Raw genomic sequence first — 14,850 nt, 5'->3', positions numbered from 1 at the left:
TCTTATAGCACAATAGTATTCCATTATATTCATATACCACAACTTGCTCAGCCATTCCCCAATTGATGGGCATCCTCTCGATTTCTAGTTCTTTGCCACCACAAAAAAAGCTGCTATAAATATTTTTGTACATGTACACCTTTTCCCATTTGTATGATCTCTTTGGGATATAGCCCTAGAAGTGCTTTTGCTGGGTCAAAGGGTGTGCACATTTTTATAGCCCTTTGGGCATAGTTCCAAATTGCGCTCCAAAATGGTTGGATCATTTCACAACTCCACCAACAATGCCTTAGTGTTCCAAGAAAAAAATGCCTTTCCAGTATAACTTCCTAGAGGAATATAGGAGGTTGGATTGGTATATTAGAGTGTCTCATGATTTAGTTATGGTTTAAACCACTATAGTAGATTAGGAGTTTTCTGTCTAAATAACTAATAAACAAAGCAGATTTTGAGTGTACATTCTCAGCAGCAGAGCCCAGACTCCTCATTGCTATCTACTTTTCATCCTTTTAGGATCATGATATAAGATGTTAAGCACAGTGCATGCCTGTTAGTAGGAACCTAATAAATATTTGTTGACTTTTTACTTTATAATTTGATTGAGAAAGTCTTTAGGAAAAAAAATTAATGAAAACTCTTAACCAATTATTACATCAAGGATCTCTGATTTTATTGATGTCTGTATTCCTGGATGAACATCACATCCAAGCCATAGTAGACATTTTAATGAATTAGTGTAGCCAAAAATTAGTCATCACCTAGTGACCAACCCTCTGGGCAGGAGCCTTTCTGAACTTAGCTAAGTTGATCCTCTCCTTGACATATCTGCAGGCCATCAAGAAACCCATACTCAAGCCTTTTCAGCTTGATACTGGACCTGTGATCCACTGGCACCAGCTGGGCTTCCTCCATGCCATGATGAGGCAATGTATTAGGACTTTAGTACAGGATGAAAAGCATCTTAGTAAAAAAAGTGGCTCATTTGTGGCATCTGACACCTCCTAAAGATATATGTCAATGGGAAATAGAGTATGAAGCCAAGAATATCAAGTATCAGCATTGAAAATGTTTTACTAGAATTTTTCCCTTTTCCATTGACTGTACCCCAAATTAAAATTGTAGTAATCACTCAGATTCCCCTGATTCTTTTCCCTACATGCTGCCTGACTTATGGTAAATGAATATGTTGTCCTATAAGCAACTCCATTTAGATTTAGAGAGTGCTAGCAGAGAAATCTTCTTCCAGTAGTTGACCTGTTGGTAAGGATACTTGTCATTCAAAAATGAGGGCATTGAAGACTCAGATACATTTATTATAAACCATTATTCATATTTAAAGTACACCAATTTGAAGATTTAAAAAGGTCATCCCCTCTTTCTTCAGAGCGTAATAGCTCATTGTCATTGCGTTTCTATGGCATGAAGCACCTTCCCTTCCAAATTATGCCACTAAGAACATTCAGATGGTTGAGTGATCTGAGGGTAATAGGTTCTGAGTTTCTGTTTGGCTCTGTCATTGTTTTCACTTGACCAGATAATGATGTCAGAAGGGGACTCTTGTGCTTTAATCTAAACAAATGAGGGGAAAAGGAGACAAGTGTCACCCCTATTTTTTATTCTTATGTCTTCAGTTACTCAATGAATGAGAGGCTTACTTAAAGAAGAAAACAGTCACATATTTAATAAATAGTAATTACAACATTAGAATGCAGAGCTCTGAATACAAAAGAACTAATTTGTCAAAATTAGGTAGAAATCTCTGAAATAATATTTATTGATAGTCATTTTAGGAAATAATGTGTAAGTTTATCAGCACTGAGTCTGTGCCCTGATATGGCTCCCATGTTGCAGAATCTGTGTGCCAGTCTGGTCTTATGGGAAGGAGGTCTCAATGATAACGGTCACAAAAAGGGACGTGGAAATAAATTCTTTCTCTTGATTCACCAAAACCTTCCTAATTTTGTTTCAGATCCTTTGGATCATGAGCCTGCTATTTCTCCACTGCTCCCAAGGAAAGAAAGAGCTCCCCAGGACAGTAGCCTGAATGAGGATGAACGCCTTCTTCCCAAAGACAAGAAAACCAATCTCTTTAGTGCCCTAATCAAGAAGAAGAAGAAAACCGCTCCAACCCCCCCAAAGCGCAGCAGTTCTTTTCGGGAGATGGATGGCCACTCAGACCGCAGGGGAGGCGGAGAGGAGGAGACCCGTGATATCCTCAATGGCACTTTTATCACAGCTCCCGTAGAGGCCCCTGAGCCATCCAAGTTTCCAGGTCCAAGCAATGGGGTGAGTGTTAGCAATGGAGCTGTGTCAGGGAGCTCAGGTTTCCGGTCTCCTCATTTGTGGAAAAAATCCATCGTGTCAACAAGTAGCCGATTGGCAGCCAATGAAGAAGAAAGTAATACTAACTCCAGCAAGCGTTTCCTGAGGTCGTGTTCTGCCTCTTGCGTACCCCATGGGGCCAAGGACACAGAGTGGAGGTCAGTAACGCTACCTCGGGACCTGCAGTCCACTGGGAGGCAGTTTGATTCTTCTACATTTGGTGGGCACAAGAGTGAGAAGCCAGCCTTGCCTCGGAAACGGGCAAGTGAGAATAAATCTGATGTGACTTCCAGGGGCACGGTGACCCCACCACCCAGGCTACTGAAACAAAATGAGGAGGCTGTTGATGATGTCTTCAAAGATACAGAGTCCAGCCCTGGTTCCAGCCCCCCAAGTCTGACTCCAAAACTTGTCCGTAGGCAAGTCACAGCGACAGCGTCCTCTGGCCTGTCCCACAAGGATGAAACTGGGAAACCTAGTGCCTTAGGAGCCCCTGCTGTGCTTGAACCAGTCCCTGTTAGCAAAGCTGCCTCCAGTGCCTTTATGGGGACCAGTAAGGTCTCCAGTGAGGAGCCCAGAGTGAGGAGGCACAAACACTCTTCTGAATCATTAGGGAAGGACAAGGGAAAGCTCTCCAGACTTAAACCTGCTCCACCTCCCCCACCACCATCATCTGCTGGGAAGTCCATGAAGTCCTCTCCTAGCCCTGGCCAGGAACCAGCAGGGGATGGAGGCCCTAGTATTAAAGCAAAACCGTTGACTATGGTAGCAGATGCTGTGAACAGTGATGCTGCCAAACAAAACCCGTTAGGAGAGGGTGTCAAAAAGCCTGTGCTCTCCTCTGTACCAAAGCCACAGTCATCCAACAAACTGTCGATGGCCCCAACAACCACTCCGACTGCCTCTCCCTCTACTTTACCGTCTGCTTCGTCGACCCTCGGAGGGGAACAGCTATCTTCCACTGCCTTCATCCCTCTCATATCTACCCGAGTGTCCCTGCGGAAAACCCGCCAGCCCCCAGAGAGGCTCGCTAGCGGTGCTATCACAAAAGGTGTGGTCCTCGACAGCACCGAGGCCTTGTGCCTGGCTATCTCCAAAAACTCAGAGCAGATGGCCAGCCATAGTGCTGTGCTGGAAGCAGGGAAAAACCTTTATACTTTCTGTGTGAGCTACGTGGATTCCATCCAGCAGATGCGGAACAAGTTTGCTTTCAGGGAGGCCATCAACAAGTTGGAAAACAACCTGCGCGAGCTTCAGATCTGCCCCTCGACGGCGGGCGGGGGCCCCGCTGCCACCCAGGACTTCAGCAAGCTTCTCAGCTCAGTGAAAGAAATCAGCGACATAGTTCAGAGGTAGCAGCAGCCAGGGCTCAGCCAGCCGGAGCTGACTGCTGGTAGGCGTGACCTAAGAGCTATGGTAGACTGACGAAAGACCGGTGAACCAGTGCCTCCAGGACAGGAGAAGGCATGCACGGTACAGGCTGTGTGCTGCTGTGGAGCACGCGCAGCCTGACTGCCTAGGCCATGGGATGTCAATCACGATATGTTTTCTCCCTTTCAGCCCAGGTTCCCTGAGTCATTGCTGTTCTGCAACTCATCTGTGGAGTTCCATCTCTGTGGACGGAAGCCAAAATACCAAGGCCCCGCTCTCCCTTTTTACTAACATTGCTTTAGAATGAGCTTTAAGTTAGAAGTGGGCATGGAAAACATGGGGTTTTGTTTTCTTCCTCTCCAGAGGCGTTCCTGTGTCTTTCTCTTGCCATTTTCCCAAAGGGTGAATCTCCTGAACGCTAACGTGTTTGACCTTTTCCAGTAAAGTACTGCTAACACTCACCTCTCCTTGTTCCAGGAAGGAAATAGTCCTGATTGATTTTCTTAAGTCTCCTAAGCTAAAAAATATGTTTGAGGAAATAAAATACTCAGAAGGGTGCTCAGAGCAATCACTGCAAGGTTGGCCCCTCATATTCACCTGTTGGCCAAAGGAGAGCTGATGATTATTGGGTTAGTAAGTTGTGATAAGGGAAACAACTGGGTGGCCCATCACGTGAGCAGTGAGGGCCAAGGAGGAGGCACAGTGGTTTGGTATTGAGGTCATCCAGCCTTTCCTTTATCCTGGGGAAGAAATTGCCTCCCTTTTGTGACATGTAGTGCCAAATAGGGGCCAACAGGCTTTGGTTCCTAAAGAAAATGGGGTTGATGCTGCTGCGGTAATGTAGAGAAGGAACAGGCCAGGAAAGCAGGGGGACAGTTGCCTAAGTTGTTTGGAGTCTGTGCACTCGGCAGGTCTGGGGCTGCCCTTTTATGGTTCTAGTCACTGGATGACATACTGAGAACAGAAGTTTGGATCCAGTCATGTACTCATTTATTTCTTCCTCATGCACTCCTCTAAAGCAAAGCCCATTCTTACCACCCTCTCTGAGACAATAGACTGTTTAGTTTCCTCACATTCTTGAAGGCTCTCTAAGCAAGCTCCGTTCTCTGCAAATCTATGAGCGTCATCACGGCTGCCAGTGAGCACAGAGTTCATTGCACCAAAGAGAAAGGAAAAAAGTGTTGACACCCAAAGGCCCTGGCCGCATTTGGCCACACGCTTGGAGTTTGGAGAATGCCTTTTATTTAATTACAATGAACAACACTTATCAATCTAATGTTTCTCTAGGGGTTCTGTCAGGGACTGTTAAGGGGGGAGGGAAAGCCCACAGAAAGTATTTCAAATGGCAGGCAGCCATCTTTTGTCTCGCTCATTCTTCCCCAGGGACTCCCCGGGAGTGCTGGAGGCACAGGGACCATGACTCGCAGGGCAGCCACTCACAGTTTTCCTTGACCTCTCCGTGCCAGTATCCAGGCTGGTTGAGGGGCAGGAAGCAATAGGCAGGGGACTAGAAAGAGACTCGCCGCATTACCCAAGAAACAAGGGTTATGACTATTAATGGTGCAATTTAACCCCTTTACAGTTACAGAAACCAGAAGAAAAACCACATTCCTTCCTCCTCCCCTCTGACTCCTATGACCCTATTGCATTACACTATTTTTACACTAATCACCTTAACTTGTATTTTATTTTTCTGCTAGAAATGGTTTTTAAAATGGTTTCCTTCCAATGCCCTTTTTATATTTTCATGTCACCTCTTTGCCCTCACAGACTGCTGTGATTTACAAACAGAAGGAGATGTTAAAACACCACCAGCTGCCTTTTAAACAGACAAAACAAAACAAACCACACACACAAAAATCTTTGGACTGTTTTATGAGGTACTGTTTTTGTTTTGTTAACATAATGTGCCACTATATTATGCATTTGTATCTTGCTATTACACTTTTTATAGACTTACTCTTTTATAAATGTGTAAATAGTTTTTCAACTGTCCTTTCTGAAATACCTATGGTGCCATTCTTTCTTTTTTTTTTTTTTTTTCGGTCCAATACATTTTGTTCAATATGTGACTCTCTTAATGTTTTTTGAATCCAAGTCTGTCTTCCTTAGTATTTTTTAAATAAATCAATGTTGGCAAAAAATAAGAGCCTCTTCATGTATTGTTTTAAACCTTAAGTACTCATTTTTTGTAAACCATTCAGTTGTGGTGAAAGGAAGATTTTTTTGTTTTAGTAAAGGGAATATAAAGGCTTTGTATGCATGGTGCCTGTGGGAGCCTGGGGAGAGGTGTGAGGGTCTTGAGTTTTAATGTTACATTTTATCAGGAGAGGGGTGGAGAGGGAGGACAAGTGAATGATTATTGAAGAAAACAAGTCTGTTTCCTTTGGCTATTTCATTTCCACCTTTTATGAAGCAAGGTTCACTGCCCCTTCCCAAAGTGGTTACTAGCACACAGAATGTGGCTGTCTTGCGTCCTGTGTCATTATCTGCAATGTCTGGAACAATTTCCTTGTCCCTCTTCTCAGACCTTTCTTGCATCATAAGAAACTTACTTTCCAGCCACCTAGACTGCTTGTAATTCAGCAACTAAGATGGGGCTAAGCAGCAATGAACTTACCCTACTTGATAGTGACAGGCAGAAAGGAATTAATGATTTCCTTGGTGAAGCTTGCATTAACTTTTATGCTATTGGAGTATTATTTAGTGTACAGAAAGTGGTAATTTCCTGAATAGCTACTTCTTGGCCTGAAAGAGTTAACACCTCCAGAAAGGCAATTCTTCTTATTTTTGCCTTTGAACCCTCTCTCTGCTGCCACCCATCAGCTTAAAGCACCCCTCATTTACCTGTCTTTGACATGCCTAGTGTCTTATTTCTTTGTGGGAATGATGAATAGCTGTGGAGTGCTGGCCTACGTGGTGTTATAAGACTATAATGGTAACCCTTTACAGAGGCCTATTCTAACCACCCACTGAGCACAGGTTGTCAAGAGGGACTCTCTTTCTTCATGGGTTTGGTCTCCATTTAACGCTGGCTGACAGCCTGGAAAGTTGAAGTTGGGCAAGTAAGTAGAGCCCTCTGATAATAATACTTATTAAGCCAGTAGACTTGTCAAAGGAATACATATCATGCTCACCAAAGCATATTGAAAAGTACAGTTCACAAAAGCGCTGTGAAAGAAACTCAGTTGCAACAAGATGTGTTGAGCATCATTGGAGGAGGAAAATAATCTAGATAAGAAAATTTGCATAAACCAAGGACTGGTAGATTTCCACATCTGGAATTGCATCATTTTAGAGCTGTAAGCCATCATCCAGTCCACTTCTCTCATTTTACAGATGAGAAAAATGAGAGTCAGAGACATGAACCTGCTTGCCCAGACTCATTCATTACGGAAAGGGCACTCACTGAACGTAGAAGACCCGCATTTGAATCCCTCCTCCGTTGCACCTAAAATTGTGCGTATTGTGCAACCTTAGGCAAATCATCTAGCCTTACAGAGCTTCAGTGTCCTCATCCATAAACTTCCAGGAAGTTTCATGGGTTCACACCATCTCATGGGTTCCTTCTAGCTGAAACATTATGGGAAGGATTTAGCTAGTGGTAAAAGCAGTACTAGAACCCAGGTCTTCTGACTAGTCTAGTGCTTCTTCCACAAGTAACTAAATCTTCCTTTTCATTTGACAGCTAGTTTCCAACCTGAAAGATGACTCATCTTGCTTCCCAAGAATTTTCTGAGCACCCCAACAGGGATTAATCCTGCCCCAATACCAGTTCGTTCATATCACTGAGTGACGCTACTTTTAATTTTTCATTTGGAGAATTCTAGGAATCTTGCCAACACCATAATAAAATGGTATGGGAAATTCCTAATATAAGAACACTAGACTTAAAATGGCCTTTTATAAACATCTCGTTGTAGCCTGTGACGTCTCCTGGGTCTTCACATCACTTGAGGAAAGCCTGTGATAAATCACGTTGAGACCAGTTTCCCCAGGTGTTATGGAGATTGTTGTGTTATCATTCCCTGAGTCAAGGCTAATGGTAGACAGATCTCTAATTCATATCATGCTAAAAAGAACACTAGTGAATTCATCCTGTTTTTTGAGTTTTTAGGGTTGTTTCTTAAAATTAAAAAGAGAATTGATCAAGTTCTCCTACTTATTTTAATTCTTACACTTTGTAGCAAATGCCACACCAAAGGAGTGCTATCATGGTAAGTCAGCATCTACACTAAGAAGGAAAAGGAGAACCTATGCCCCAAATTGACATATTCACATAAGATTTATTGAATGATATCCTTCATAGCTAACTGAGACTGAGTCCTCATGAGGGCTGGAGGTAGGGGGAATGCTGTATATCTTCAAGAATGTGTCAAATCATTTCATCTTTGTCTGGGCATTGGGGGTTAGGAGGCTCCAAAGATGGCTTCCAGCTTTCCCCTTTAGATTGGAGAGGTCCCATGTCTAATGTCTGTCAGTTTTCCTGAGTTTCGAGGGTTCTAGGGCACTGGTCAGGAAGCAAGGGATTATCTGTTACCTCTGCTCCCATATCTACAATTTGGGATCTTTGAGCAATGTAACTGGTTGAGTGAGAAAAGGAATGGGGCGGGGCGAGGGAGGGAGGGGAGTCTGACCCATCCCATGACTATTCAGTTTAGCTGAGCCTGTTCTCAGAGGGTTGGAGATCTCCTCTCATTGCCTTAGCTGGATTCTGAGGCACTTTCCCAGGGTGCAGTCGCACCCCTTTATGCACAGGTGTCTATTAGTTTAGGGGCTAAGGGAACATTTGAACTTCAGCAGTGTGGGGAGACGTGAACTAAATTCATTCATAGTTGTTATACTTGGAGAAAATACCACAATTCTTATATATTACAAAATATGAATTTATTTAGGGGTCTAAAATGGCCACAACTGTAAAAGCTCAGGAGTAAGATTGTACTTCATTAGCATTGTTTATTTACCTCCCCCTTCAGTTTTAATAGCTAAAATGCTTTAGACTTAACACGCCCAAAATAGAGACCTTTTTGTGTATTAGATAAACACAATTAACAGATGCAAACAGTCATCGAGATGCTTCAGTGACCTTGATTTGGAAAAGTAAGGGAATGAGAATGAGTTGCTCAGGGGAGCCTAATCTGTTTCAAAAATAAATGTTTTGCAAAGACCTTCACCTCCACTAATCTGGAGAGTAATTTTTACTGTGAAGGAGAATTCTGAGGCTAACTGCGTAGTATAGGATGATTGGTTGACATCAGGAAGAAGCAGACCTTTAACCAGGAAATGGTAGGGTTGGCATGAAGGAGGGCAGGGGGGTTAAAGACTAAATTTAGCCAAATACAGTGGGAGGTGATTTAACAGATCAATGCATTTAACAGTTTGATTGCCCCAATTTTCAGGATTATTGAGCCTGAATGTACAAGTAAACTGGAAGACTAGCTTTATTTGTTGTTTGGTGTTGGATATTTTTTTTGTGTATTTTTTTTAAGGTGAAAACTTAATGTCAGTATTTCCATTCCTCTGAAACCATACTCTCTTGATCTCATGCTTTTCTGACAAAAGTAAATAAGTCAGATTCTGCAGTCAAAAACTACCATATGTACTAGTGAGTGGTCCAATTCTTAGTATGCTGCAAAGTGATATTAATTAGTGACCATGTGAATGTCTTTCTAGAAAAAGGAACAAAAACAATAAGGAGAATTTATTCTAGGCATCCTTCAGAGCTCTGAGATTTTTTTTTTTTTTTTTTGCCTTTCTGTTTTACTCAGTGTTAATGGATAGACAATGCAATTAGATGCTTTGGGATGTTTGTTAATGCACAGAGGGAAAGGGACTCAGATTACTTTCTATCAAAGCACATATGCATACAGAGTCCCAAAAGTCAATTGTGAACATGGGTAAATTTTAAGCCATTGAAGCTGAAAACTGCACTTAGACTTTTGGGGTGTTCGTTATATTGAGCATACCTGGTATGGAAGAGTATTGGCTGAATTATTCTAAGACTTTATGGCATAGATTCACAAAAGTGTGACTCTTGGTAATTCACTTCAAAATTTGACCAAAAAGGGTTTTTGCTTAAGAGTTCTAGAACTTTTGTCTTCTGTGATTAGAAGAGTAAAGAAATGGGAGATTACCCTCCCAGAATCAGTACCTGTTGCGATTTTAGTGTTAATTCAAAGTCCACTTTTTCCTTGGAGGAAGCATTCTGAATTGTGTTTCCCCCAAATGATGACACACATTCTTTTTGGTCTCTCATTATATTACTTTGATTAGTCACATCATCTGATCTTCATTGCCGCTGTCCCAGGCCAAAATGGTCATTGAAAGCAGAGCACATGCCCCAGGCCCAAAGATTAAACTTGTCTTTGTTAGTGTCCAGTTTACAGTTAAGTGAAAAGCTGCAGCAGAAAGAGACTTGCCCTAATGGAAAGTAAATTATTAACTCCAGTATTCCTTTTCCATCTTATTACCCATGTTTCTCTATTCTAAATCAGTTTGGTTCTATTGTAGCACCAATATGTTTCTCCATAATGAAGCATCTCTTTGACTATTGAAGATTGAGGCCTTTTGCTAGAGAATGAAAGTCTCTCACAAAATGAGAAAGGACTGTTGAATACTACATGCCGCCAAGCTGGGCTCAGCCCAGTGTGGTTCTAAAAGGCTAATAAAAATCCACCAATTAATTGTGACAGTTCAATGGAAAATTATTCAATTGTGAACATGAGTAAGGTACAGCTTTAAAAGAGGAGGGAAAATGTTGCTATAGTTACATCAATATAAGGTCCTTGTCTTAGCAGTTGAAGCACTGCAGCGTGTGAGTAGCATCAGATTGCTATATCTGACATGGGATAGCATCTAAGGAGACCCCAAAGCTATGTTTGAAATAGGCGAGATACCCAACCCCAGGTCTGAAACCACTGCAGGCTTAGCTCTGGTTTTTCCTGGGGTGGGTGAGCTGTTTTTTGTATATTCTCTCTAAAGAAACTAGCAAAGGCCAAATAGAATAAGAAAATATACTCTGCATTGTGCTGCCGATATTTCCTAGAGTGTCAATTAGAGGAATGCCAAGAAAGGTGTGTGGGTATGTGCAAGAGTTTCAGTCTTCAAAGTGTTAAGACATTCACAACACAGTAAATTTAAGTTCTAATATACTAATGGCCTGTAGTTAAGAGTCTGTAGTTTGCAGGGGTTGTGATTTTTATTTAAAAAGAAATACATATATTGAAAATGTGAAATACAGCCTTGTTAAACAGCAACATCAAATGCCTTTTCATGTGTGGCTCATTCAATCCCCACGAGATCCCTGGCCCAGTACAAGCATGGTACTCGGAAGATGGCTTATCCTAATAACCTGGGCAGCTACCCTGTCCAAAATGGCATCTTGACAGTGTGAACAGTGTTTTCCCGCCCGGGGCATTTGTGTTAATGGGGATGGAGAATAAGAATATTGGTAGGTCTTTTTTGTTTGTTTGTTTTACTTTGACTTTTTAAACCTGTGCTTGGTGCCCAGTAGAATCTACTCCTCATTCACAGCCACATTTTGTATGTCAGCTTACAGGCATCCCTGTGGAGACTGTCAACACTTTGATTATCCCACTATAATCACTCAGTCCTTCTGCCTTCAACTTAGAGCATGGCATGCAAGCTCACCCAATTCCTATTCATTGCATTGCATCTTTCTTAGCTCAGTGCCACTGAGGCCAGGGGATTGCTTTAAAACAATCAGAAACAGACCACTGGGGGAGGAAAAGAGTGCTACAGACTGAGCATTGTTGCTTTTCAGTGAGTTTGAACAAAGGCTGTGTTTTTCCTTATCAGAATACACCATCTCTCTCTCTCATCCTGTTATATGAGCAAAGTTTGGGATCGAAGGTCACAGAACTCACGCCTCAGCTCACCCAGCCCACCAGCATAACATACAGAAAAACCCACCTAATAACATTCTGAGTTTCTAGGCAATTTATGTTGGGAATTATGGCAAGTGGGAATTAAAAGAAGACAGAACCAGGGACAGCCATTTGACTTGGAGGAGACAGATGGGAGAAAGTCCCCAAACAGACTCCTTTCCATGGTATCATCCTAGCCATCTGCAGCCCCTCATCGCCGGCCAAAGCGGAAGCTAAAACCACCTTTCTTTCTATTGTAGCCGCTGAGTTCCTCAGCCAGGCTCCCCAGTAGACTATTCCGCTTCTCTTCACTTGCTAGGTAGATGTTGGTAGCTTTGTTATCTGCCTCTTGCCTCCCAAACCTGAATCTGAAACCAGCTCGCTCTTTATCGAGTCCATGTAGCTTCTTTGCCACGACGAACAGGGAGGCTGGATCTTGGAATCTCTTCTGCCTAGGTGCTCCTTCCGGAAAGCCAGGCTGGTGACCTCCCTCTCTCCCCAACTCGATCATCTTAACCCTGCCAATGCCATCTGCTGGATCTCTGATTTCTCTTCTGTCACTTGGAGGAAAGCAGGCACCCAGAGTCAGGAGGAGGAGACAGGAGAGGGAGTGAGGTGCTTTCATCTGGTTTGTTGGCATTGGGGAGCAGAGGGAGAAAGTTACAGACTGCACACACTCAGTGTTTCAAAACAACTTGTCAACAGTAACATCTCAAAGTCTGGGCAAACACTGTGGTGCTGAGCTAGAGATCTTCAGCTGAGCCCAACTTCCAAGAAGCATTAGTTAATGTCACCAGGCTGGGTGTTTGGGCTTTTATTTTCTTAGCAGGCTTGGGAGTTGATTGTACCAATTAGGCTGGTTTTCACTCTACTGAAATCCCCTGGATTTGGCTGCTTTGGCAGCTTAGTGCTATAATACTGCAACTGCTTGAATGGTTTACTGCAGTGTAGTTTTGCCCTGGTAGGGTTGAGTGAATTTGGCCTCATTAGTCTTTTATTATAATTATTGACTCTTGGGCTTTATCATCTCAGAGGCACTGGGTGGAAAGTTATGAGCATCCACTTCTAATAGGTCTCAACTTGATAATGTATAGGACTGGCTAAGCTATTCAGTTAGGTTGCTTATTAATGTCCTCTTAATATTTAAATAAGATGCTCCTAGAATTTAGAAACAGCTTTGTAGTATTCAGCATACTTGGAGGCCCGTGAGAAATAGGCTAGGTAGTCCTATCAGCCCAGCTCCTCAAGACAGTCAAGTATACAAGATGACCCAGCATAAATAAAGCTTCTCTAAACGCCATTGTCTCTATAATAATTGCTCTCCTGTTGTGGCTGAGAGGCCCCACTATGGGTGGCTACAGAGTTTAAGACTCCCTTTCTGTCCCTTAGGGAGAAGAATGATGATTTAGATAAAGACTGTATGTCCTAATGAATACAGAACTATGTTCTTCAGAACCTTTCGGCTCCTTCCAAAAATCAGTTCATTTGAAAACATTTTGTAGAAGCAACCTCAGCCAGAAAGCATGAAAGAAGAAAAAAACAAAAACAAAAAAACCACTCTATCTAAATCCACCCCCTACAAACCTGTCTGCTTTTAAAGACCCATAGGGAACTAATTTGGCTTTCTCCCAGGAAATCCTTTGCAGCAGGATCCTGTACAGGTTGAGGAAGATTGGGTTTTTTAAATGAAATAATTGTTAAGTGGAGATGGGGAAGGTGGTGACCTTTCAGGAAAACCCTATCTCATTGCCGTAATGAAAATTAGTTCATCAGCACCTTGAAAGATTTCAGCTGCCTGCAGTAGGAAATGACTTTTCCTAGTCTCTGACTTCAAGCTTTATAGGAGTTGGAAGCACCCAGTTCTCACTCCTGTAGTCTTGCCCAACCTCCTAATCCAGTCTAGACCCTGGTCCTAGTTTGCACCTGTCTAAGCTGAGCATCATTGACTAATTGTAGTAGACAGGAACTGGGTCTGTCCTGCATCCATCTTCAGGGATGAACAAAGATGTGTGTTGGAGTAAGCTATTTCATGACAAGGAGTCAAATCTACTTACATTATTCCTTCTGGATCTTCCTTCCCCAGGAGGTTGCTGATTTTCTTAGTTCCAGTGGATGGCCTAGAAAGAGCCAGTCTGAGCTTCTCAAGGGCTCTCCCTGCTTTAAATAGGCCTTCTGGGGATGCATCAGTTTCTGAGTGTCTCTGGCCCTTTGTGGTCTGATTGCTACACATTCCAGAGTCTGGGATTCCATTGGGAATGTGAGTGGCCAAGGAGAACAAGAAGGCACTGATCAAACCTAATAGAGTCTCTGATTAGAGGGTAGAATGGGGGCATGATTCTGCCGCCCACCCCACCCCCAAACACTGTCCAGTCTTTTCATTTGGCAAGGAGTTGATGGGATCATTAACTGCGAGTTGTTTCCTGTTTTCCTCTGTCATCAATTGCCATTAGTATTAAGAATGGCCTCAGTCTTTTATTCTATTATTCCTTTGCTCTCCTGCTTTTTCTGTTATTATTCTCTATTAGGGTGCTGGGGAGGGAAGGGGGCAGGTGTTAGGTGAGAGGAAAAGTATTTCATCTATATGTGGCATCTCTTTTTCCATTTCCTTCTGTATCAGTTGTCTTAGGTTAATCCTTCCAAAGCTAGCCGAATTTACCATCTTTTTTAGTGGCTGAGAAAAGCCATAATCTTGATATAGCTTATCAGATATACAGCTTTACAATACAATCCTGCTACTGGTCGGCAGAACCAATAAGTTCTGTAGATGGCAATTTGTCATAGCATCAGTACTAATTGCTGCTACAGAGGAGTTAGACATGAAACAGAGAAAGGACCCATTTGAAATGGTTCACACTCTAGGCATCCAGACTGTCCCACCAATGCATGTGGGAAGGGGGAAGGGAATTAGCATTTATTAAGCACCTACAGTGTGCCAGACTGTCCCATCAATGCATGTGGGGAAGGGGAAGGGAATTAGCATTTATTAAGTACTTTCAATGTGCCAGATCTCATTTGATTCTCACAATCATCCTGTGAGATAGGTACTCTTGTTATCCCCATTTTAACATTGAGGAAACTGAGGCAGTCAGAGGTTAAGTAACTTGTCCAGGGCGGTACAGCTAGTGTCTGAGGCTGAATTTGAACTCAGGTAGATAAAGGCATGATCACCACTGACCTTTTCAAGCTATTTCTTTTCAAACAGTTTGAAAAATGGATTTTTTTTTAAACCTTGTTTGTACCTTCAGCTCACCATAGTAATGCCTAATAGTGT

General features: G+C 42.6%; 2 protein-coding genes across 3 annotated transcripts in view; one reads left to right on the top strand and one right to left on the bottom strand.

Annotated features, from left to right (window-relative positions):
• The window catches only part of ABL1 (ABL proto-oncogene 1, non-receptor tyrosine kinase), a 202,824-nt gene extending 197,096 nt beyond the window's left edge, over positions 1 to 5,728 (top strand). For both annotated transcript variants that reach the window (XM_027869464.1, XM_027869465.1), the window contains exon 11: positions 1,970 to 5,728. In XM_027869464.1, the coding sequence (XP_027725265.1) occupies positions 1,970 to 3,678 (1,709 nt within the window). In that variant the 3' untranslated portion in view covers positions 3,679 to 5,728. The remainder of the gene's footprint in view (positions 1 to 1,969) is intronic.
• A 6,062-nt stretch (positions 5,729 to 11,790) lies between these two features.
• Positions 11,791 to 12,219, bottom strand: QRFP (pyroglutamylated RFamide peptide). The gene has a single exon (XM_027869368.1). The coding sequence runs from the start codon at positions 12,217 to 12,219 to the stop codon at positions 11,791 to 11,793; it is 429 nt and encodes a 142-aa protein (XP_027725169.1).
• Positions 12,220 to 14,850: the final 2,631 nt, after the last annotated feature.

Source organism: Vombatus ursinus, unplaced genomic scaffold, assembly GCF_900497805.2.
Source record: "Vombatus ursinus unplaced genomic scaffold, bare-nosed wombat genome assembly UNPS02014793.1, whole genome shotgun sequence".
NCBI lineage: Eukaryota > Metazoa > Chordata > Mammalia > Diprotodontia > Vombatidae > Vombatus > Vombatus ursinus.
This window is presented reverse-complemented; position numbering and strand designations above follow the sequence as displayed.